Source organism: Nothobranchius furzeri, chromosome 10, assembly GCF_043380555.1.
Source record: "Nothobranchius furzeri strain GRZ-AD chromosome 10, NfurGRZ-RIMD1, whole genome shotgun sequence".
NCBI lineage: Eukaryota > Metazoa > Chordata > Actinopteri > Cyprinodontiformes > Nothobranchiidae > Nothobranchius > Nothobranchius furzeri.
This window is the reverse complement of record NC_091750.1, coordinates 31,128,094-31,151,263: the sequence shown is the minus strand read 5'-3', so window position 1 is coordinate 31,151,263 and position 23,170 is coordinate 31,128,094. Positions and strand designations below refer to the sequence as shown.

The window sequence follows — 23,170 nt, the reverse complement described above, 5'->3', positions numbered from 1 at the left end:
GACAAGACAGAGCTGAAAACGGCTCATGCTGCGTTAGTCACTATCTCCGCTCCGGTCGGGTTTTTTTCCCTCTCCTCTTCCTCAGAATCCACTCCCTCTTTCCTATTCACTCTCTCTCTCTCTCTTTCTTTACATTTTTTAATCACAATTGTCTTATTTTTTGCTCATTTTAAATATATTTTAATAATTTTCTAAATTATTTTTTCTATTCCACATGTTTTGTTTTTGTGAAGCACCCCGTGATTTTTATCTTGAGAGGCACTATAGAAAAGATCTCTCTCTCTCTCTCTCTCTCTCTCTCTCTCTCTCTCTCTCTCTCTCTCTCTCTCTCTCTCTCTCTCTCTCTCTCTCTCTCTCTCTCTCTCTCTCTCTCTCTCTCTCTCAATTCATGCACTTAAATATTAATGTTGTGATTTTATTAAAAAACTTGTTCTGTAATAGTTCCTTTACTATTGTGATCGAGAACATTTAATCTCAACTCTGAGGCTGCTCTGTAAATAGTTTTCAAATAAACAATACATATATTAACTTCTGATCAGACTTAAAATAACGTACTGGTTCAACTACACCCATTTCCGGGTTAGGCCATGCCCACTCCGAGTACAGATACGGATACAGATAATTTAGATGGTTGAACAGATACAGATAGTGGTGTACTCGCTCATCCCTACTCTTTAGTTTGTTTTGTCCCACCAGTCTTTGTAGTTTTCCTTCCTTTTAGAGTATTAGTTATGTGGTTGCTTTTCTTGATTTTAGGTTTTACTCTTAGGTCATGTGAGTTCCCTCCCTGATTAAGTATTGCTTTCACCTGGTCCTCTCCACACACATCTGCAGCTCATCTGCCTCCCATTATGCCCCAGTGTATTTAAGCCCTGTCTTGTCTCAGTGTCTTGTCAGTCCATTGTTTGTATGTCAGCATTTTCTGATGCTCTGTGTGAGCTTTGTGTCTCGTCCCAGTTTTGTGCTCTAGGTGAGCTTTTGTTCTTCCGATTTTGGATTTTTTGATTTTTGGCTCCCTGCCTTTGGATTTATTTTTTGTTTCATCCTACAAATAAAAGGATTTATTCTTTATATCATCTCCTGCCTCGTGTCATCCTGGGTATCTGCATTTTTGGGTCCTAACCATCCCCATAACGTGACAGAATGGACCGACCTACCCAGGACCCAGCAGAACCTCCAGGTACTCCAACGAGCCAGCAGATGTACTGTTACTATGGTGACCCGGATACCTGTTGGGATTTCATTCGGGACTGTGCCCGTTGTTTGGACCTGGGATCTTCGGAGTTAAGCAAGATCCCTTTCATGGTGTGGTGTTTAAGAGGTAAAGCCTTGCGGTGGGTCGCAGATCTTATTGACGTGGAATCTCTCAAGACTGTGTCGTTCTGGGAATTTGCCTCATTGCTGCTCCACACCTTTGGCCTTGATCCTCCTCCTTCTGCTCCTACTCTCCAGTCCCGTCCTACGTCGTCTCAGACAGTCAGAACCAGCGTCATCTCATTCTCCCCTGTCCATGTTGATGCCGTCTCAGCATCTCTGATGGGCCAAACCGCCACACCCTCACCTGGTCCCGACAGCACCACCACTTCATCTCCGGTGGGCTGTAACTCGTCCTCTGTACCTGCCGATGTCACCCCCGCACCTCCTAAGAACTGCACCTGCCGTCGACGTCGCCGCCATCACCAAAAGTCTCCTGAGTCTAGAGTTGTGCCGCCTGTCAAAGAGGCCCCTGCTCTGCAACCCAGGACTGAGCTCAAGAGACTGTCTGAGGCCAGAGTTGAGCCACCTAAACAAGAGGCCCCTGGTCTGTGATCCACGTCTGAGTTCCATCTGCCATCGCCACATCCTGCTTCAGCGGTGGTCCCGGAGGACGCATTGCATCCAGTTTCGGCGGTGGTCCCGGAGGACACATCGCATTCTGCTTTGGCGGTGGTCCCGGTGGACGCACCGCATCATGTCTAGCCCGTCCACGAGGCTCCGGTCCAGCCCATCCATGAGGCTCCGGTCCAGCCCGTCCAAGAGGCCCCGCCCAGTCCGGTACCTTCAGGCCAGAAGTTGACGCCCCCAGGCCAGAAGTCGAAGCTCCCAGGCCAGAAGTCTACGCCTCCAGTCCAAGGGTGGACGCCTCCTGTCTCGAAGTCGACGCCTCCAGCTCTGAAGTTGACGTCTCCTGAGTCGCCACCGGCACAGTCTACGTCCCCACCAGTGTTTACGTCCCCTCAAGAGTCTACGTCCCCTCAAGAGTCTACGTCCTCGTCTCCTGTCTCGAAGTCGACGTCCCCGTCTCCTGTCTCGAAGTCGGCGTTTCTGTCTCCTGTCGCGAAGTCGACGTTCTCGTCTCCAGAGTTACAGTCACAGCCCCCGTCTCCAGAGTTCCAGTCACAGTCCCTGTCTCCAGAGTTCCAGTCACAGTCCCCGTTTCCAGACTTCCAGTCACAGTCCCCTGTGTTCCTGTCTCCAGAGTCTCAAGAGTCCCCCGTGTTCCTGTCTCCAGAGTCTCAAGAGTCCCCCATGTTTCTGTCTCCAGAGTCTCCCGTGTTCCTGTTTCCATAGTCTCAAGAGTCCCCCGTGTTCCTGTCTCCAGAGTCTCAAGAGTCCCCCGTGTTCCTGTCTCCAGTGTCTCAAGAGTCCCCCGTGTCCCTGTCTCCTGAGTAAGGATGGGTACCAAATTCGGTACTTTTTAAGGTACCGACCGAATTCCACAGTACCGACCGAGCACCGATTCACTTCATTTGAAACGGTGCCTCGTTTCGGTACCCATCCTTCACAACGAGAACTTGCCTAGACAGCTGCGCATGCGCAAGAGCGTTATGTCATCGGTCGCAGCGAACGAGTTGTAAACAGAGCAGCATGGTAGAAAGAACAAACGCTAAAGCTTGGGTCCACTTCACTAAATGTGATGGGTAACTGGGTGATGATGAAACCAGCGAGCGACGACGATCTAAATGAGACGTCCTCATCTTAATATTCTCCGGTAGGTAAATAAAATGTTTAAGAACGTTAGCTTGATTTGTTAGCTTCCGTTTTACTAATGGTGCGTTCGCTTTCTCCTCGGAACTCCGAAATTCCGACTAGAAGAACATGAATGTGCTCTAAAGTTTGGCTTCACTTTACTAAATGCGATGGGTGATTGGGTGAAGATGAAACCAGTGACAATGATTTAAGTGTGAGGCATCATCGTATGTTTCAGGATCGATTTTAAGGTTCTTTTAATGGTTTTTAAGTGTCTTAATGGTCTTGGGCCTTCTTATCTTTCAGAAATGCTTTTACTATATAAACCCTCACGGTCTCTGCGCTCCTCTGGCAGCCGTCTCCTAGTTATCCCTAAAGTTAAGACTCACACCCACGGCGAGGCGTCCTTCAAGTACTATGGCCCTCGCCTTTGGAACGGGCTGCCAGAGGACCTCAGTCCCGAAGGGAACGTCCAGGCTTTTAAGAATAGGCTCAAGACCCACCTTTTAGCTTAGCTTTTAACTGATCACTATTTATCTATATATACATATTTATCTCTTTTAATTAATTTTATCATTTTATTTACATCTAAGTGTTTTTACATCATTATGTTTTCTTTTACTATCTTTCTAATCCCTTTTTATCAGTTACTTTTTATCCATATTAGCTTTTGTTATTTTACATGTTATATATTTTAATCCTCCAGTGTTTCCTCAGCGGAGCCCTCTGCCTTGGGGCCGGTGGTCAGGGGAGGCGGCAACTGGGGCACTCCTCGGGTAGTGCCCGGGCACTGGTGGGGGTTTCTGCCCTCCGCCACTGGGCGTCATGGGCCGGTGTCTTGGCTGCTGCCATGGATCTGTTACTGTCAGGGCAGATGGCTCAGCTGATGATGTCTCATTCATTACTTGACCCATATGAACTCAGCCTATTGTTTCCTATTGTTTCCTTTGGTGTTCACGTGTGTGTGTGTGTGTGTGTGTGTGTGTGTGTGTGTGTGTGTGTGTGTGTGTGTGTGTGTGTGTGTGTGTGTGTGCATGGACGAGTGTGCGGGTGATTGTTTGTCCACTTTGGAAGTTGGGTGCGGGAGGGGAACCGTAATTGTTAATTGTTTTATACTTGGGGAGGGGGACTCGAATGGAGTATGGGATCTATGGGGCCATTTTAATCTGTAAAGCACTTTGAGTTGCATTTTTTTTTGTATGAAAAGTGCTATATAAATAAAGTTGATTTGATTTGATTTGATCGTTTAAATCTGCTCCAGCAGTTAAATAAACTGTTTAAGATAACGTTAGCTTGATATGTTAGCTTCCTATGTTAGCTTCCTATGCCACCATTGCTATCATCTAATGGTGCATTCGCTTTCTCCTCAGAAATTCTAACTTCCCAGTAGGAAAAATCAATTGAAAAAGGACGGTAAAAGGAAGATGCACAGTAAATTTAGTTAACAGTAAAGATGTTTGCTTCAGTTTAATTATCAACTTATAAAACTACAAGGACGATGTTAAAATACAAACAGTTGTATGTTATTTATCGTGATATTTATCAAATATGGTTATATATTGAGAAAAATAAATATTTAATTATAAAAGAGAATAAAAAATATTAAACACTCAAAAGTATCGAAAATTGGTACCGTTAAGTACCAGTATCGATTCGTAGGTACCGGGAATTAGTACCGGATCGATTCAAATGTCAAAGGTACCCATACCTACGTCCTGAGTCTCCTGAGTCCTTACCTCATCCTCCTTTTGAGTCCCCTCTTTGTCTTCCGCCTCCTAAGCCCCCGATCCCTGGACTTCTCAGTTCCCGGCTCCTGGTTCCCCGTCACCGGCCCCCCAGAATTCCCTGTCCCCGGCTCCTGGTTCCCCGTCGCCGGCCCCCCAGAGCTCCCTGTTCCCGGTTCCCCATCGCCGGCCCCCGGGGTCTCCTGTTCCCTCCTCGCCCGCCCTTTTGGGGTGTTTTTGTTTGTTCCCTCCTCTCCCTCCCTCTGGTTTCTCTTGTCCTGTTTTGTCTTGTCTTTTGCTTGTTTTTGTTTGTTCGTGTTTGGGTGTCTGGTAACCGCCCCTTGGGGGGGGGGGGGGGTACTGTCATGGTCTGCATCTGCATCTTCCCTCATGTGTCTCCTTATGTTCTCCATCCCTCTCCAGGTTCCCATTTTGTGTCCCATAAGCGCCCTCATGTGTTTTTTGTCTGCATCTCAGTTATGTGTCTCTTTGTGTTCCTCATGTGTCCCCTGGTCTTCAGCCCTCCAGATATATCTCTCAGGTCATGTGTTTCTTTAGTCTTCTCCAGTCACCTCACTGCAGTTTTTATAGTTTCAGCTTTTCATTTTATTAGTCTCTTTAGTATGTTTTGTCCCACCGGTCTTTGTAGTTTTCCTTCCCTTTAGAATATTAGCTATGTGGTTGCTTTTCTTGTTTATAGGTTTTACTCTTAGGTTATGTGAGTTCCCTCCCTGATTAAGTATTTCTTTCACCTGGTCCTCTCCACACACACCTGCAGCTCATCTGCCTCCCATTATGCCCCAGCGTATTTAAGCCCTGTCTTATCTCGGTGTCTTGTTGGTCCATTGTTTGTATGTAAGCGTTTTCTGATGCTCTGTGTGAGCTTTGTGTCTCTTCACAGTTTTGTGCTCTAGGTGAGCTTTTGTTCTTCTGATTTTGGATTTTTGGCTCCCTGCCTTTGGATTTATTTTTTGTTTCATCCTACAAATAAAGGGATTTATTCTCTATATCAACTCCTGCCTCGTCATCCTGGGTATCTGCATTTTTGGGTCCTAACCATCCGCATAACGTGACACTTGAAGCTGAGAGATATTCATACTCTTTGAGCCATAATTCATTACTGTACTCCAAAAATTGTGGTTGCAGCATTCATTTGTTCCAGAATGTTTGAGGTAAACTTTCCGTCTGCCCACTGTAATGGTCACGTCACCTAGAGTGGAGCCCAAGATTCAATGACAGATGAAAAACCTTAAAAAAATTCCGCTACGACCACATCTTTTATAGTACGTTCATGAATTTTTCATTCATAGTCCGTCCGTCCATCCATCCATCCATCCATCCATCCATCCATCCATCCATCCATCCATCCATCCATTAAGTCATCAAATAAGGAGTTCCAGAGTTTGGGTGCAGCATGAGAAAAGATACGCTCCTCCTTTTATTTATAGCGGACTTTCGGAACAACCAGTAGCTGGTGACTGGCCGATCGACGGGATTGTGTGGGTGTAACTGGAGTCAACAGCTCAGTTAGAGAAGATGGAGACAGACCTTTCAAAGCCTTGTAAACAAAAAGCAAGACTTTGAAATTAATCCCAAATTGAACCAGGAGCCAGTGTAAATTAGCAAGAATGGGTGTGATGTGGAATTGGTTAAGAACCTAGTTGCAGCATTAATCCCAATCAGCACACAGTTGATGTAATCCAGGCGGGAGGTAATGCACGCATGAATGACAGATTCAAGATGCAGGTGTTTGATGATGGATTTAAGCCATGAATTTAAAACAGCAAGACCTGACAGTGGCATTGACTTGTGAAGTCATTGAGATGTCGGAGTCGAGTTTCACACCCAGGCTGATGACACACGATTTAAGGCTGAGTGAGGGGAGATCTGGTATATCTGTAGCGCCATTTATGTTAGTGGGGTTAAAAAGGATGGCTTCTATCTTGGCGTCATTTAACTATAGGCAGTTAGAAGATGGCCAGTTTCTGACCTCAGAGGCATTCTGCCAAAACAGTAGACAAGTGCTGTTGACGGAGTTTGTGGTAAACTTGGGAATTGTCTGCAAAGAAATGGTAGTTGACCTTGTGATTGGATAAAATCTTTCCGAGAGGGAGCATGTATATTGAAAAAAGGAGAGGACACAGGATAGAACCCTGAGGCACTCCCCACGGATGTGGGACATTGGGAGAGGAGCACTCCTCGATATGGACACTAAACCATCAACCAGTGAGGGACGATTTGAACCAGGCAAGGGCAGTACTAGTGACACCCACCAATGAATCAAGCTTATGGAGTAGGATGGTGTGGTCTATAGTGTCAAATGCTGGGGTCAGGTTGAGTAACAATAACAAAATGTAAGAATCAGGGTCCGTTAAAATCAGGATGTGATTGTCCGGGCATGGCGTGTTGGTGAGCGGACGTGTCTAGGGGAGCTCCGACTACTTTTTTCTATAATGAGCTGCTAAAGGAATTGAATATCGCTTTTCTTTCCCCTATCTGACTAGCCATTTCCATTCAATTCCATTCGATCCAATATATCAATTCAGCTCAGCAAACTCTTCTTTTTTGATGTTACCTTAATTACATGACTATGTAGCTGTGTAGTATATTAATTGCTATTAACATTCAAAAAATTAATGAGATATTGGCAATTCACAATGACTGTATGGCCCAATTCTTCTGTCAACGTTTTGCTTTTCACAAACATGCTGTCGGGCAGAATTAGCAAACAGACCTAGAACAGCCAATAAAGGAAGTAAGAAGTGTCAAAAACTGCATCAATGGACTGCAATTGGAACAAGAACCTGGGGCATTATTAAAAGTAACACATTAAGAATTAATCCAAAAGCAGTAGCTGCACGCATGCACACACAAACACACACATTTATTTTTTTATATTTATACATGTCTCCTTTAAACAGCAGCTGAAGACTCACCTGTTCAAGCTGACTTTTGCGAGACCTTCTTCACCACCCTCTCCTTATTCTGCTCTTTCTACCTCATCATCATCATCATGTCATGTTCTGTGTCCCTGTGGTCCCCAGCCCCCTTCAGGTTCTCTCATATGTCCCCTTGTGTTCTCCATCCGTCTCTAGGTTCCCCTTATGTGTCTCCTTGTGTTCCTCATGTGTCTCCTTGTCTGCATCCCCCCTCAGGTGCCTCCTTGTGTTCCCCAGCCCACTCCAGGTTTTGCCCTTAGGGGTTCCCCTTAGGTTTCTGTGTCCTTGTGGTCCCAAGTCCCCTCCAGGTTTCCTCTCAGGTTCCCTTCTAGTCACTCCCCGTAGTTTTCTATAAGTTCAGGTTTTCATTAGTCTCCTTTAGTGTGTGTGTGTTTTCCTTCTCCACTTGTTTATTTCTCCCTCACTTCTCAGGTCTTTAGTTATTTATATTTTGGTTCTCCTGTGCCCTGAGTCTTTTAGGTTTATTTATGTAGTCTCATAGGTTAAAGCTTGTTCCCCTCCTCTGCTTAGTTTTCCTTTCCCATTTTCTTTATTGATTTCATCAGGCTCTCCTCTGGTTCTCTCTCCCCACGCACCTGCTGCTCGTTTCCTAATCACCCAGCCCCTGTGTATAAAACCCTGTCTTGTCTCTCAGTGTGTGTCGGTCCATTGTCGTTGTGTTGTTCTGTTCCTCCTCGTGAAACTCTAGGCTTTGCTCATCACAGAGCTTTTTGCTTTTGTCAATCGGGTTACTGACTTTAGGCTTGGCTTCCTGCCCTGTTTGGATTTTTGAATTTTGGACTCTTCCTTAATAAAGGATTTTACTTTGATTTCGCTCCAGCCTTGTGTCGTTCTGGGTTTCTGCATCTTGGGTCCTAACCTCCTCCTGGCTTTATTTATAAAGCACTTTTCACCACCCTCGAAGGGGGCCCAAGGGGCTGAACAGGAAAAGTTCCAAAGATTTAAAAAACACTAAAAATAAGAATATAAACATCACTGAGAACAATAAAATGCAAAAAGATTATATTTAAAGAAAATAAAATCAAAATTAAGTAGTTAAAAGAAATCAAAACAAAGAATAAAAATCAGAAACCAAAAGCATTAGGAGAAAGCCATCCTATAGAAATGAGTCTTCAACCTGCTCTTAAAGACTGACAGTGACGGGACTGTTTGAGAGTGGGAGCTGGTTCCAGAGAGAGGGTGCAAGGACTTGAAAAGCCTGCCCTTCCCGGGATCCACTGATTTCCTTCTTTCCAATTCAGCATTTCTCTCCCTTTCCTTTCCTTTTTAATCACAATATTTTTTCAAATTTTAAACATTTTAATCGTTTTTTGAAAACTTTTTATATTAGATAGATAGATAGATAGATAGATAGATAGATAGATGATTATGTGGTGTACTTTGACTTCCATACTAAACGCGTCTGCCATTTTTATGTTATCACTCTTTCTGACTGGATGAGTGAATAATCTTCTGAGTCAGTCAAACAAAGAAAGTCAACAATGACCAGACCTGTCAGCACTTAAGTTTTTTTCCCTATAATATTCGCCCTATGTGTGCTGCATTCGTCTCATCCTCTCATTCTCCGGGATCCTCCAGGCGGGAGGTGGTTTTCAAACTCTTAAAAACCCAGTAAACACACCCATAAGTGTTGCTCAGACTACTGAAGATAGACACCCTAACCCACTATCCTCTGGTGTAAAGTATGTAACTTCATGAGGGATCATATTTGCAGCTGTGGCTTGTTAAAGTCAGCAATGACGCTTGTTGCAATTTTGTGACTTTGGTGCTTAAAGGGTTAAATCAATCTTTGTACATACAAATCGATCCTCATGAATATTTATGAGGATTGGGTTTTCAACACGGCCCTATATTTCTAATAGCTGAAGATCTTGTGACTGCTTTAAACTTCGAATGGAGCCCTACAGAGTTTTAGGTCAAAAAGGTGAAAGGATTTTAAGGAAAAAATATATAAGGTCAGCAAAAGGTTGCAGAAAAAGCTGAATATCTCAAAAAAATATGAAAGCTATCAATGCCAAAAGTAATGTCCGGAAAGAGTTTAACAAGCTGAACGTTTTTGATACCAAATTTGCCCAAATAGCTGAAGAGTTGAAGCAGTTGACAAGGTATGGAAGCTGAACATAGAAGAATCAGAAGCATATAGAGAAACAGGATTACTATAGTTTAGGGGCTAACTACTCCAGTGACTCCTCAGGAGGTAGTGAGGAGGAGTATTCATGGGTAGTTTCTGCTAGTTAAGCCACAACAGACAGCTACAGTTTATAAGCTTGAGTCTCCCATATTCCAGTCGGAATTGAGAAAGCTCCTCAGATGAGAAGCAAAATGTCTGCAAAGGAATGTCTTGCATGGGTATCAGCCCTGAAGGAAGCCTCTCCTAAAGCCCACACACAAAAAAGCTCACTTAGGATTTGCTAAGGCCCATGCTGGAAGAGATGAAGACTACTGGGACTCTAGACTCAGGAGGGATGAGACAAAGATCTCTGTTTTGGGAACTAATGGTTTCAAAACTGTATGGCGTCGTAAAGGTGAGGATTTCAAAGAGAAAAGCATGGTGCCTACAGTGAAACACGGTGGTGGCGGTGACCTTATGTGGGCAGCATGAGTGCTGCTGGTGTTGGGGAGCTGCATTTCATTGATGGTATCATGAACTCATCAATGTCCTGAAGGACAAGATGCTGCCATCACATGGTGGTTGTGCACTTTTCCAACACGACAGTGATCCAGAACACTCATCTAAAGCTGCTGGTGCATTTCTGAAGAAGAACAGGGTGAAAGTGGTTGAATGGACAAGTGTCTCCTGATCTGAACCCAGTCCAACACCTGTGGGGAATTCAGAAGCAGCAAGTTGAGCAGCACTCTCCTTCCAGCATCCAGGCTCTAAAAGAGGTTCTTCTTGAAGAATGGAAAAATGTAGATGTTGCAATATGTCGCCACCTTGTTCATTCCATGCCTAGAAGACTTGGTGCTGTCACTGAAAATCACAGTAGTCAAACCAAATACTAGATGTAGTAGTTTTGTTGCGGCGTGTATTCATTTTGGCCTCAGCCAAATTTAGTAAATCAGAATATTTTATGATTTAAGTTATATTATTAACCTTAGTTTCATGTTACGGAGTTAAACACGTGTTCAGTAAAACCCAGCCTGGTGAACATTCTGGAAACTGTTCTTTTGTTCAGTGAGCTGCTCATTAAATTAGTACTTTTTAAAGGGAGTGTACTCATTTATGCTGAGCGCTGTACACACACTCACACTCCTTGTCTGCCGTCAGCCTTTCCCACACCTTTGGAAGATGACCTGCCACACACTTCCCCATCAGTCCCACCCCTGACATACAATTAATTTGTGGTCCGGACCCCACCCCATATTTGATGACCCCTACCCTACTCTATGGAATGCAGCATGGTTTGATGAGCTCTCATGTTTATGTCAGCACTCCACAAGAAATCAATAATTTTAAGTTAATAGTTATTCTTTAGAAAATAAGTAAATTTAATGGTAATTGGGTCTAACAAAAAGCTTATTAACCATTTTGTGTACTTGAAACAGGTGGTGGTCAGTGGAAGGAGTCAGAAGTCGTCAACTCCACACAGGGTTTCTATTCACTAACAGGCCTCCAATCAGGAACAGAATACCATTTGATGATCCTGAAAGGAAACAACACTCAGTGGCAAGATGTGAAATGGACCAGAGGGCCAGGTGTGTATCAGGAACAAGCAAATTTTTATTTAGTTACTGTTTTTTACATTTCTTTAAACTATACCTCATATTCTCAAAATGGTAAACAAAAAGCCTTAACGTCTCACAAAATTTCCAAAACATCATATTTTCAGGTCAATATCAAGCTCTACATTCAAGACATTACATTCACTCTTGCTGAAAAACCAGACTTTGCCCACAGACATCACACACAAGGCCTCAAAGACACACACACACTTAACATAGTCTTACGCATGGGTACAATAAATTCAAAACAATATTTGCAAAACTGGCAAGTTATGTTGCTTGTATAAAAACCATTTCACATGATGAACATGTAAACGGCAACCAATGTACAGGGAATGCAGAATTATTAGGCAAATGAGTATTTTGTCCACATCATCCTCTTCATGCAGGATAGGTAGGCCTCCTCATGGTACGTAGAGCGCCATGTTCTCTCCACTTTCCTAGAGTTTTGTTTTAAGGCTCATAAATGAGAATTAAACCAGGGAGCCAACTTCCTGTCCCTAATAACCTTCTTTTTTAAAGGGGCAACATCATCTAATGCCACACGTAAAGAGGAATTAACATGATGAACTAAGGCATCAATTTGTGAGGGGCTAGAACTGAAAATATTGCCCTCTGCTACGTTCCTCTGAGATGCTGAGGACAGTAAAGATGGAACAGTTGATTTAAAAGATGCAACTGCGTTGTCAGATAGACAGACTATAGTGAAATTTACTTTCATGTCTCGAGAACTTAGTTATAAAAAACTCAAAGGTTATCAGAAAGTGGTCCGAGAGGACTGGATTATGTGGAAAGATCGTTATTTCCTCACACTCTATGCCAAAAATCATCCAACTGGAATCCTTAAGGGCCCCGTAATGTCCATCATGTCAGAACAGGCCTTGGGTGCCCAGGTGTTACTAGAACTAAGGGTGTCTCCTCATCAGCGTGAGCCTCCACACTGTGAAGGTTGGTCTCCAAACATGAACTTTAAATTCATGCATTTATCTCCTCTTGTAACACTTTAACATGTTTTAAAAGGCTTGCATCATGATAAGTTACACCTCCCAGACCAAAGATAAGATAAAACATTATCATAGACACTATAGAGACGTCATTATTTATGAAATATGTTATTTTCCTGAGCCATTACTTCAGCCAAGATATAAGATGCATGGATTTGATGAAACCACACAGTCTCATGCAGCTGTATATGTGTAACACACACACACACACACACACACACACGCACACACACACACACACACACACACGCACGCACATGCACACACACACACACACACACACTGCAGCATGTTAGAATCATGTGAATGACTAATTTAACTACATTGAACTGCTTTTGTAATAATTAGGCCCGAGCAGCGAAGCTGCAAAGGCCTATTGTATCTGCTCTGTTTATTCTTTTTTTATTATTCTCGTGCCCCTTTTACGGCTTTTTGGGGACCTTAACATACCCCAAAACTCACAATATTTTGCAGACTTGTCAGTCCTGGTGAAAGATTTGATATTTTATAGGTCCCAAAAAAATTGCAAAGAAAATGGCTGAACAGCGCCCCCTACAAGGTGAAAAATACCCCTCTCCATAAAGCTTAGTTTAGTGTACAGTTATGAAATTTGGTACACTTGTAGTACTCAACAGTCTGCACAGAAAAGTCTCTTGCAACCATGGTCAATATCAAACAGGAAGTCGGCCATTTTGGGTTGAAATGGCTATTTTTTAGCCGTTTTGGCTGTTTTCAGGGTCCTTTTCTGATTGGATTGCTCGATCATTTTTCGCACGATCATCTCAAAAGTGGTGTAAAGGGATGGGCAAACAAAATGAGACAAGGATTCTGGTTTTCGTTTATTTTGAAGGGGCGGGGCCAGGCCTCGAAGTTTGACTACTCGCCAAAATTTTTTAAATTGCTATAACTTCATAATTGAATGGAACAGAGTTACAAAAATTTCTGTGGTCATTCGCCATCGACCCACAAACTAAATTGAATGGTCGGATGATGACATCACACAAGCCCCGCCCCCTCAGGACCAAAAAGGTCAAGTTTTACTATGATAGCCCCCAATTCGCCCCATTTCACTTAATCACGACAAATTTGTAGCTGTTAACTCAAGTCAAGTGGGGGTTGCATGGCGTCACTTTATGGGAGTTTTCTGCAGAGGGCGTGGCTGTGGCGGCGTGGCGAAGTCAGGCGTACCACCGTGGCCTTACGTTTGCCTCCCATTTCATCATTTCTAAAGATATCATCACGAAACTTCTTGTGAGTGATCCTAGTCTGGGCCCCCAAAAAATCTGATGTGAAAATCCGGTGGGCGTGGCCTATTTTCTGAAATAGCACCCCCTAGGACCATTAAAACTGTCAGCCCCAAGCCATGCTTTGACTGAGGATGACGACATTTGGTACACTAATGTGGTGTCTCAGGACCTACAAGAAAGTCTCTTGGAACCAAGTGCAAAGTCGCACAGTAAGTCGGCCATTTTGGTCCAAGTACTCGATTTAGTGGTTTTCGCACACGTTGTTTTGTCATTGATGCCCCGTCGCCCTTTTCACCAATCACCTTCAAACTTATGCTATGTAGTCTTAAGACAAAGGGGAAAAAATTCAACCGTCGGATTTTAAATACGTTTAAAGGTGTGGGCGTGGCTAAGCCTCAAACTTTCACCTTTCGCCATTACATTACTTGACTTAATAACTCCCATGTGCATGATCAGATCTATATCAAACTTTGTCTGTGTGATCACTGACCACATCTGAAGACAGTGACAATAAGGACAACTGACATCACCTAAGCCCCGCCCCCTGACTACAGGAAGTCTATTGTTTTATGGTGAAATGCCCATTTTTGTCCCCTCTAATTTAGTCAACATGACACTAAAATCATGCACTGTCTTCATGATGCTGTAATTACCATTCAGATCTGATAGCTTTCCAGATAGGGAGGGGCTTTGATGCCATGGCGAATTCTGGCTTGGCGCTGTGACCTTACAATTCAATTTAATGGTGAGCTCAGAGGGGATGCTGAGTCAGGGTGAGGTGCGGACTAGGAGGCCGTTCGCGGTTTCTGGTGTCGGGGTGGTTGACGTTTCTGTTCTGCCAGACGTGCCCTGGTGCCCCTGGCTGCCGGCCAGGACCGAGCAGTGCGGAGCTGGGTTTGGAGAGCGTCGGGGATGGAGCGGAGGGGGTGCGGACGGAGGGCGAGCAGCTTCGCTGCGAGGGCCGAACGACGCTGCTTGCATCTTTAATTTAATCTCTTATTCTGGAGTAAATTAAAGAAACAAGCTAAATCATCACACATCTGTGAACAGTATCAGGAACTCACAGAGGCCTGCAGGTCTTCTGTTTTATGAGCAAAGCGCTGAGAATCCGCTTGTTATGAGCGCGAAACGTTATTTTGCCGCTTCCGTGCGGAGCGGTAGAGAAACACATTTCAAACACGGAACCGTGTCTGGCTACCGAACCGAGCAGAATTCTGATGATGTCACACCAGTGCGCGAAGGTGCGGGTTCCAACCCACAGGAGAGGAGGGAGAGAGAAGGTAAACAACGAGTTGAGGGACTGAACTGATGTCTTTGAGCAAAAGTGTACACTCCATTCATTCCGGTACACTGATGACTTCACTGACACTACAGCACTACAGCAGGTGCTGGTGACCTCTAGCCCAGATTTTGGTGACTCACCTACCAAAGGTGAGGTTGAACGGTGCCCTGTACCACTATGGATCTGATCTCTCTTACTGCACCTGCGCGTCGACTGAGGGTCCTCCAGAGCGCTCACTTGCGCCGAACCCTCGCAAGGCCGTGCCAGTCTACAGTCTACAACGTTCCTGGTTTCCATTTTCAGGTCTGACACAATGCGTTTTTTTAGTGGCGTGTTTCGGTCTACTATCAACCACAGTTGAAATTCATTGTCAGCCACCTCTAACACGTCTGTACGAACCTGGGCCCTCTTCGGGTATCACACTGCGAGACCGCCTAGGTCAACTAATGACTAACTATCGTCTACTAGCGTGTACTGATAAGATGACAAATGCTTTCAGCAACCTCTCGGAAATGGGGGCCCACTGGACTAATACCCTGACACAGCATGCAGAAGCTGATATCTGTCACATGCTAATTCAGGCACTTAAATTCACAGTTTCAAACAGTGACCTTTCCGGTACCACCATTAGGCCAAAGCGTTTCCTGGACAGATTTTTCTCAGTTGCTAATACAATTGGCAATCTTTCAAATTTCGGATTCTCTTCAGTCAACTCGATTGAGATTAACACAGTTCGTCGACACATTGATGAGCTTAACAGAGAATATCCGGCTCTGCGTAACCAGTTACTGCAGCAGCGGCGGGCCCTGGGACAGCTGGGCACATCTGAAAAACAGACTATGGTGGTACTCAACACTCGTATTGACATTTTGCGTGAAACAACTTCCGCTGTGAATGAGTTGTGTTCCTTTTTGAATGTTGATTATGCTCATACACAGATGCTAACCACTTGCCTGTCCGACTATGGTCGGGACGTGAGCGCCTCGATCGAGACCCTCCTCATGGGGAGGATCCCCATGAGGAGGGTCAGTTCATCCAGTTCATCCATCCAGTTCATCCACTCAGGGTCAGCGCACTCAGTTCATCCAGTTAAAATCCTTTACCTCAGAACCCTCCCCAGTCAAGTCAGGTGTGCCCCAGGGCTCTGTCCTGGGGCCCCTCCTCTTCATAGTATATCTCCTCCCTATCGGCAAAATCTTCCGCAAATTCAATATCCAGTTTCACTGCTTTGCGGATGACACCCAGCTCTACATTTCCAGTAAGCCCAACTCAACTCTTCCACCATCCTCCCTTACACTCTGCCTCTCTGAAATCAAATCATGGTTCACCTCTAATTTCCTCAAACTCAATGGCAATAAAACTGAACTTCTTCTAGTTGGCACTAACTCCACCCTCTCAACATCTGACAGCTTTTCTTTAACTATTGACAACACCATAGTCTCCCCCTCACCTCACGTCAAGAGTCTGGGTGTCATTCTCGACAGCTCACTTTCTTTTCAGGCTCACATTAATAACTTAATTCGGTCAGCATACTTCCATCTACGTTCCATAAACCGTCTCCGTCCCTCACTGACCCCTCACACTGCCGCCATTCTCGTCCACAGCCTCGTCACCTCCCGTCTCGACTATTGCAATTCACTTCTTTATGGTCTCCCCAACAAACTCCTTCATAAACTGCAACTGGTCCAGAATTCAGCAGCCCGTATTATCACCAGAACCCCTTCCTTTCACCACATCACCCCGGTTCTCCAGCAGCTTCACTGGCTCCCAGTTAAATTCAGGTCCATCTTCAAAATTCTCCTTCATACTTTCAAAGCAATCCACAACCTCTCTCCTCCATATATCTCAGACCTTATAAGTATTCACACCCCATCCCGTTCACTCAGATCTTCTTCTTCCATCCATCTTGCGGTTCCTTCTGCCCGTCTCGCTACCATGGGGAGCAGAGATTTCAGCCGCTCTGCTCCTCGACTCTGGAACTCACTTCCCCCAGACATCAGGAACATCGATCTACAACCTCTACAAATCTGCCAACAACCTCTGATTTTATTGAACTGTTTCTCTCTTTGTTTTTTTCTTCTTTGGGTTTTATTATTGTTTTATTGTATTTTATTACGTGTTTTGTGTAAAGTGACCTTGTGTGTCCTGAAAGGCGCTTTTAAATAAAATGTATTATTATTATTATTATTATTATTATTATCCCTCCGTACCTCGTGTCATGGTTCGGTCTGCGATTGCTCGTGCGACCTCGAAGGACCCAATGGCTCTTCAGACTCACTTGGCTTTCTCATTGGGCAATGCTATCCAATTAAGTGTCAGTCCGGATGCTAGAGAGCTAGCCTCCATCATCAACTTACCTATTGTGACTCCAAATCACATCTATAGATTAAGAGATGTGGTGAATGTAAGTAACTGAGTTGACGATATGTCAAGTTACATACGCCTCTGGCCGTCACGTACCACGTCCGGTTAGTCCCAGACCTGTGCGTGTGTTCTTTCACACGTGGCCTACACTTCTTGTGTCTAGGTACACCTTTTCTGCGTGGCAGTGCCACTGGTGTGTGTGGCATTGATGAGTTGTCAGGTGATTCAAAATGTCCTATGACTGTGACTCCACATTCACATGTTGTTCATACTACTGCTGTTGTTGGTGACCATTGGTACCCCTGCTAGTGAAGCTGATGTTTTCTATGAGCGTCATGGTGTGTCCACATGAGTTGTGCTTCCCTTTCGAACCCTATGGGTAACAGTTCCACGTGGTACTACGGTCCATTTAGGTGAGGTCTCTCAATGTTACTTTGATCCTGGTGAGCATAAGTCTAAAGTGGAGTTTTCTTCTTTTTACGATAACATCTCATTTGCTCTTTCTCCAGCTATGGTGGATCGTGTTACATTCGATGGTCCAACCATGGTTCGGGTTGGTGTGGTGAACAGGGTGCTGCGTGAGTTGTCGGCAGATCCCGGTCTCAGGTTTCAACCAGTGTCTTACTCCTGGCTCCTTTGCTGATTCTGTCGTGATATTCACTGCATGCCTAAACCTCTGCCTGTCGTGGGGTTTGTAATTTTTCCTGTTCCGTCACTTCTCCGCACGGTTGACCTTTCTTGGGGACTCGGTCCGCAGGGTCAGGAGCCGCCTATCTCGGGCCATCGCACCAGTTCGCCAGTTATGTAATGATTAAATTTACATATTATTTAATGAACCATAAAATGTGAGATTCCATATGAAATTTAAAATCAGTCTTATGGATCTCTGGATAACTTAAACCAGAAGATTGGAACTTTTTATTGCAGGGATTATGTAACCACTTCGTATTAACTCAGAGACAAAAGAAAGAGTCAAGTTTTAAAAGTTTAAAGATTTATTACTAAACAAATTAAAACTAGACTAACTTTAAACTCTAAATGTATGGTGTAACTAAATTGAAGTGAGACGGAGAATGGTGTAGTATGGAATGTTGTTCAGAACCAGCAAATCTGGAAAAACGATTTGTTCTGTTGGTAGTGAAGATGATGTTTCGCGCTAAGCTTTTGGTTTGGAGATTCATAACACACATTGAGACGCCATTCTGCTGGTATACGTACCCTTGGTGGAAGTTCCCGTCTAGATCAGGAGGTGTAGAGGTCCAGCTCGGACCTTTCTGGATCCGAAGCCTGTAGCACAGCCGCGGCTGCCGACCAGTCCTGTCTTTGAGATACTCCCAGGTCACGACAGTTTATTGGCATCTAGCAAGACCCAAAAAGGGGTCGTGATGATTCAGCTTTTATTCTAAAAGGAACCATTGCAGCAAGTGGAACATCAACAGATTTTATCCAGCTTGTTGTTGGTTCTTTCGGCTGAAGAGGAAAGTTACGGATTGGCCACTCCGACAACTTCTCTAGAACGCTTGAACTGGAGTTTAAGATGATGTGGGCATAGTTTTATAATTTGGATGTTTTGATTTACGGTTGAATCAAAAGAGGACAGCTTTACCAAGCACCACCAAAACCACGCCTCCATCATATCTGGAAGATTCTGATTGGATCAGTAAAAGCAATGTGTCATGTGGCTTAACCTTACGTGTAATCAGTCTCTAGTGGAAGCATTTAAAGTTATATTATTTATTATATTCTATAGGATTATAACATCAAGTAATTAATATTGTCTTGTCACAAATTGGTTCACATTTTATTATTGACTAACACTTCATTTGATTTGCTTATTAAAAATAGAATAGTAAACATAAATCCCAAAAACCATGTGTCTTCAGTGTCCATCACGGACAGCTGAGAAAGGCATATAATATCCTATACCTTCCAGAAATCCCTACCACTAGGGCTGCAACTAACGATTATTTTCATAATCGATTAATCAGTTGATTATTTTTTTGATTAATCGGTTTGTTATTGTTTAGCTATTTAACCTATACAAGTGATGAATACATTTCAGTTAAGAAAAAGAAAAACATAGGAGAATTGTGCAGTTGACTGCAATCTATTTTATTGCACATGAACACAGTCAGCGGTGTAAAATGAGCTAAACAGTGCAAAATATCAGTCCAGAATAATTTTTTGGCATCAAAATATAAGAGGTAAATTCCATAAAAATAATGTAGAATCTAGAATAGAGTTTGTAAGTGGTATGCATTGCTGGGGGGTGAGTGTCTTGTTCCCCATGTAGTTGTCCATCGCTTTTTTCTGCATAAGAAACACAAATAGACTGAAATAAGTACACATATAAAATAAAGCAGCACACACACTACAACACTAAATCAATATTATATTATTTGAATTAATTAACAATATACAGTGATAATTTATTTTGATAAAAATGCGTTGTGAGGCGTTTTACAGCGTTAGATAGTGAAACAGACTTTTAATAGTAAAAAAAAATGACTTTTTCTGAATTTCTCCTGTATTTAAAAATTGAAAGCTTACAACTATGCCACGTTATATTCACCTGGACACAGCTCGTCTGTATATTTTTCTCCGCGGAGTTGTCCTTTTTTGAATGAGGAACATAGTTATGGGTTTGTGCCGTTTTTCTCTTAACGAGAACATTCTTATAAACAGACGTGCTAAATTTGGCAAGCGCATGATTCACAACACGGAGATTCACGATTCCATTTAGTCAATCAGAAGTAGAACACCGTAGACTGACGCGGCAAAAAAAAAAACATGTTTAACATTCACTATAACGAACTCAGCTAAAACACTAAGTCCCAAATTTGATCTGCGTGTAGTGATGGACCACTATATTTAGCTTATTTTCTGTTACTTACCGGGCTGGCGCTTCCTCTGCTGCATCAGCCCCCACATGTTTTCGTCTAAAATGTTCACTTAGGGACGTCGTGCTTCCGTGCCATGCTAGATGGTTTTTGCATATATTGCAGGTCCCCCGTCTTTTCATGACATCTAGAGTGAAGTGCTCCCATACTCGTGAGGTTTTTGTCCGGGGTTTCTCTTCAGTTTTGTCGCTTCTATTTTTCTTCCGTATTTCTTCTTGTTCCGCCATCTCTCACAGCAAGATGAGCGTCAGTAACGTTATACGTCATGAAAACCGAGGGCACTTATTGGCTCGTTTCTTCTTCTACGGCTCCACTGGTAGATCAGTGGCTCATTACTGCCACACACTGGTGGCAAATTTAACAGATTTTAACCGATGTCAGATTGTGGTAAAAATAGACTATGTGGTAAAATGTGATTATTAAACAACTAATCGATGACTAAAAAAGTTGTTAACTATTTTAATAATCGATTATAATTGATTAAATCAATTAGTTGTTTCAGCTCTACCTACCACTGTTCCATTTGAACAAGCTGGGGACCCCTGCTCCATAATTGTTAAAAAAAAATGTTGTCAATCGTGTTGAATTAATTCCATTCAATTCAATTTTATTTATATAGCGCCAAATCACGACAAGAGTTGTCTCAAGGCACTTCACATAATAAACATTCCAATTCAGGTCAATTCATTCAGCCAATCAGAAAAAAGTTTCCTATATAAGTGCAATGATCTGAAGTTGTATATTTATACACTGTAATTAGATCTAAGTAATTAATCAGAAGTGGTTGTTTTTATCATCAGGGAGTTTACTTAAACACTGTATTGACTGAGAGACAAGAAAAGAGAGAGTTGGGATCGTTTAAGAATCTTTAATTTCTAAAATTATAAATTCTTACAATCTACCAGGACTATCTCAATGATGAATGCATATGGATTTGGATGTTTTGTGTTGGTGTGTGTGTGTGTGTGTGTTGTTCAGATTCTCTAGGCTGACGTAGCGAATCTGGTTGTTATGACTAGGCTACCACGAGGCTTCAGAAGCTGATGACATGAGTTGCCATTTTGCCGTATTTACGTACCCAGTGGAGCCTCCCGTTTTAGATCAGGAATTGCCAGGTCCTCGGACCTTCAGATGTACTGGAGCTGGTTGAAACAGCGGTCACAGCACACAACGCCCATCTGAAGGGTCGACTCAGGTAGCATCAGCAGGCGTCAACAAGTTCACTCTTATTTTGAAGGAACGCCGTCTTGTTGGTTCAAACGACAGAAATCTCCAGCTTGACAGTTCTCAGCTTAAAGTAGAAAGTACAGCTGGCCAGCCTGTAACTTTCTTAATGATGACGATGGAAATCCTTAGGACCTCCACATGAACGGAACTGAGGTTAACATGGAACTGAGTATAAAATGGCGTTGCCTTATTTTATATCCCCTAATTGTTTACAAATCTTAGTAAACCGGATTGGACGACTTTCATTAAACAACCCAGATTCTGTCCTATGACAGACGGAAGTTCTGATTGGTTGAAAACAATGTGTCATGCGTTTCCATGGTAATGTAGATCAGTCTGTCTGGTGCAGCCCTGTTTATTCATTAAACACATAACTCATGACATCTTTATTTCACAGATCATTCACCTGATTATTAATGATCAACAAATGCTTTGATTAGCTTATCACAAATAAAGTACTTTAATTAAAGGAAAGCGTTCTTCTCTTCTTCTGTCTCTTCTCCTGGAATGTAAACATACTGAACCAAGCGTCCGACCTTGGCGATGTTACTGTGTGAAGGGGCAGCTGTTAAGGGCAGACCATTATAAGATTCATAACACTACATAAGGAACCCAGCTAATTGCATCGAGTCACTGACTAGTGTCAGTGCCTTTACTGCAATCCTCATACTAAGCAAGCATGCAGCGACAGTGGAGAGGAAGACTCCCTTTTAACAGGAAGAAAGCTCCAGAGGATCCTGGCTCAGTATAAGCAGCCATCCTCCACGACTCACTGGGGATGGAGAAGACAGAGCAGACACACACACACACACACACACACATACACACACGCGCGCACACACACACACACACACACACACACACACACACACACACACATACACACACACGCGCACGCACACATACACAAACACCAAGTAATGTTTCTATGGTTAGGGTTAGGGTTTCGGAGTTTCATAAACACATGAGACACCATTTTGTCAATCCACACATACTCTTGATGAGACCTCCATACAGATCCAGAATGTCAGGTTCTCGGACCCCCCTTTCGGTACAGGAGCCGGTGAAACAGCGTCAGCAGTACGACAAACTAGTCTTTGGATTGTCTCCAGGTAAAAAGCGACAGGTGGTTCACAGCGTCAGATGGACCCCCTTTGGGTCAGTGAGTTCAGCTTTTATTCTGAAATTAACCATTGCTTGGTTGGTAAAATGGAACAGATTTTATCCAGCTTGTTGGTTCTCGGCTTAAAAAGGAAGTCCGGATGGCCGGTCCGATACTTGGCTTAGCATGCGGTGAACTCCAGTGAGATCTTGAGAACTGAACTTAAGATGGCGTGGGGACTGGTTTTATTAATCTGGGTGTTTTGATTTATGGTCGAATCAAAGTTGGCAGATTTATAAACACCACAGAGACTATGCCACACTTCAGAAAGGAAAGTTATGATTGGATGAGTAAAAAATGTGTCATGCATTTACATTACATGTCATCAGAATGTCTAGTGCAGCTAGATTAAAATCATATTACGTATTAAAGCATATTAATCATAACATTGTCATTTCACAGAGTAGTCAACATTATCTTATTGACTAAAACTTTGATTAGCTTTATTGAAAATAGAGTTCTTTGATTTATTAAAAGGAAAGTCCTTTATCTTCATTCTTCTCTTGAGCTGGAAAGGAAGCAGTTTAGAAGCAAATGCATGACCTTGAGGCAGTCTCATGCAGATTAGTTCTGTGTCAGAGGCATCTGTGGAGAGAGGGTAAATAACCTTTGGTGGAATGGTACCTCC

At 43.3% G+C, this 23,170-nt stretch overlaps 1 protein-coding gene across 7 annotated transcripts in view; it reads left to right on the top strand.

Moving 5' to 3' along the window:
* The window catches only part of LOC107390570 (neural cell adhesion molecule L1.1), a 350,852-nt gene that overhangs the window by 308,046 nt on the left and 19,636 nt on the right, over window positions 1-23,170 (top strand). For all 7 annotated transcript variants that reach the window (XM_070555506.1, XM_070555509.1, XM_070555505.1 and 4 more), the window contains one exon: window positions 11,180-11,329. In XM_070555506.1, coding sequence (XP_070411607.1) covers window positions 11,180-11,329 — 150 coding nt within the window. The remainder of the gene's footprint in view (window positions 1-11,179; window positions 11,330-23,170) is intronic.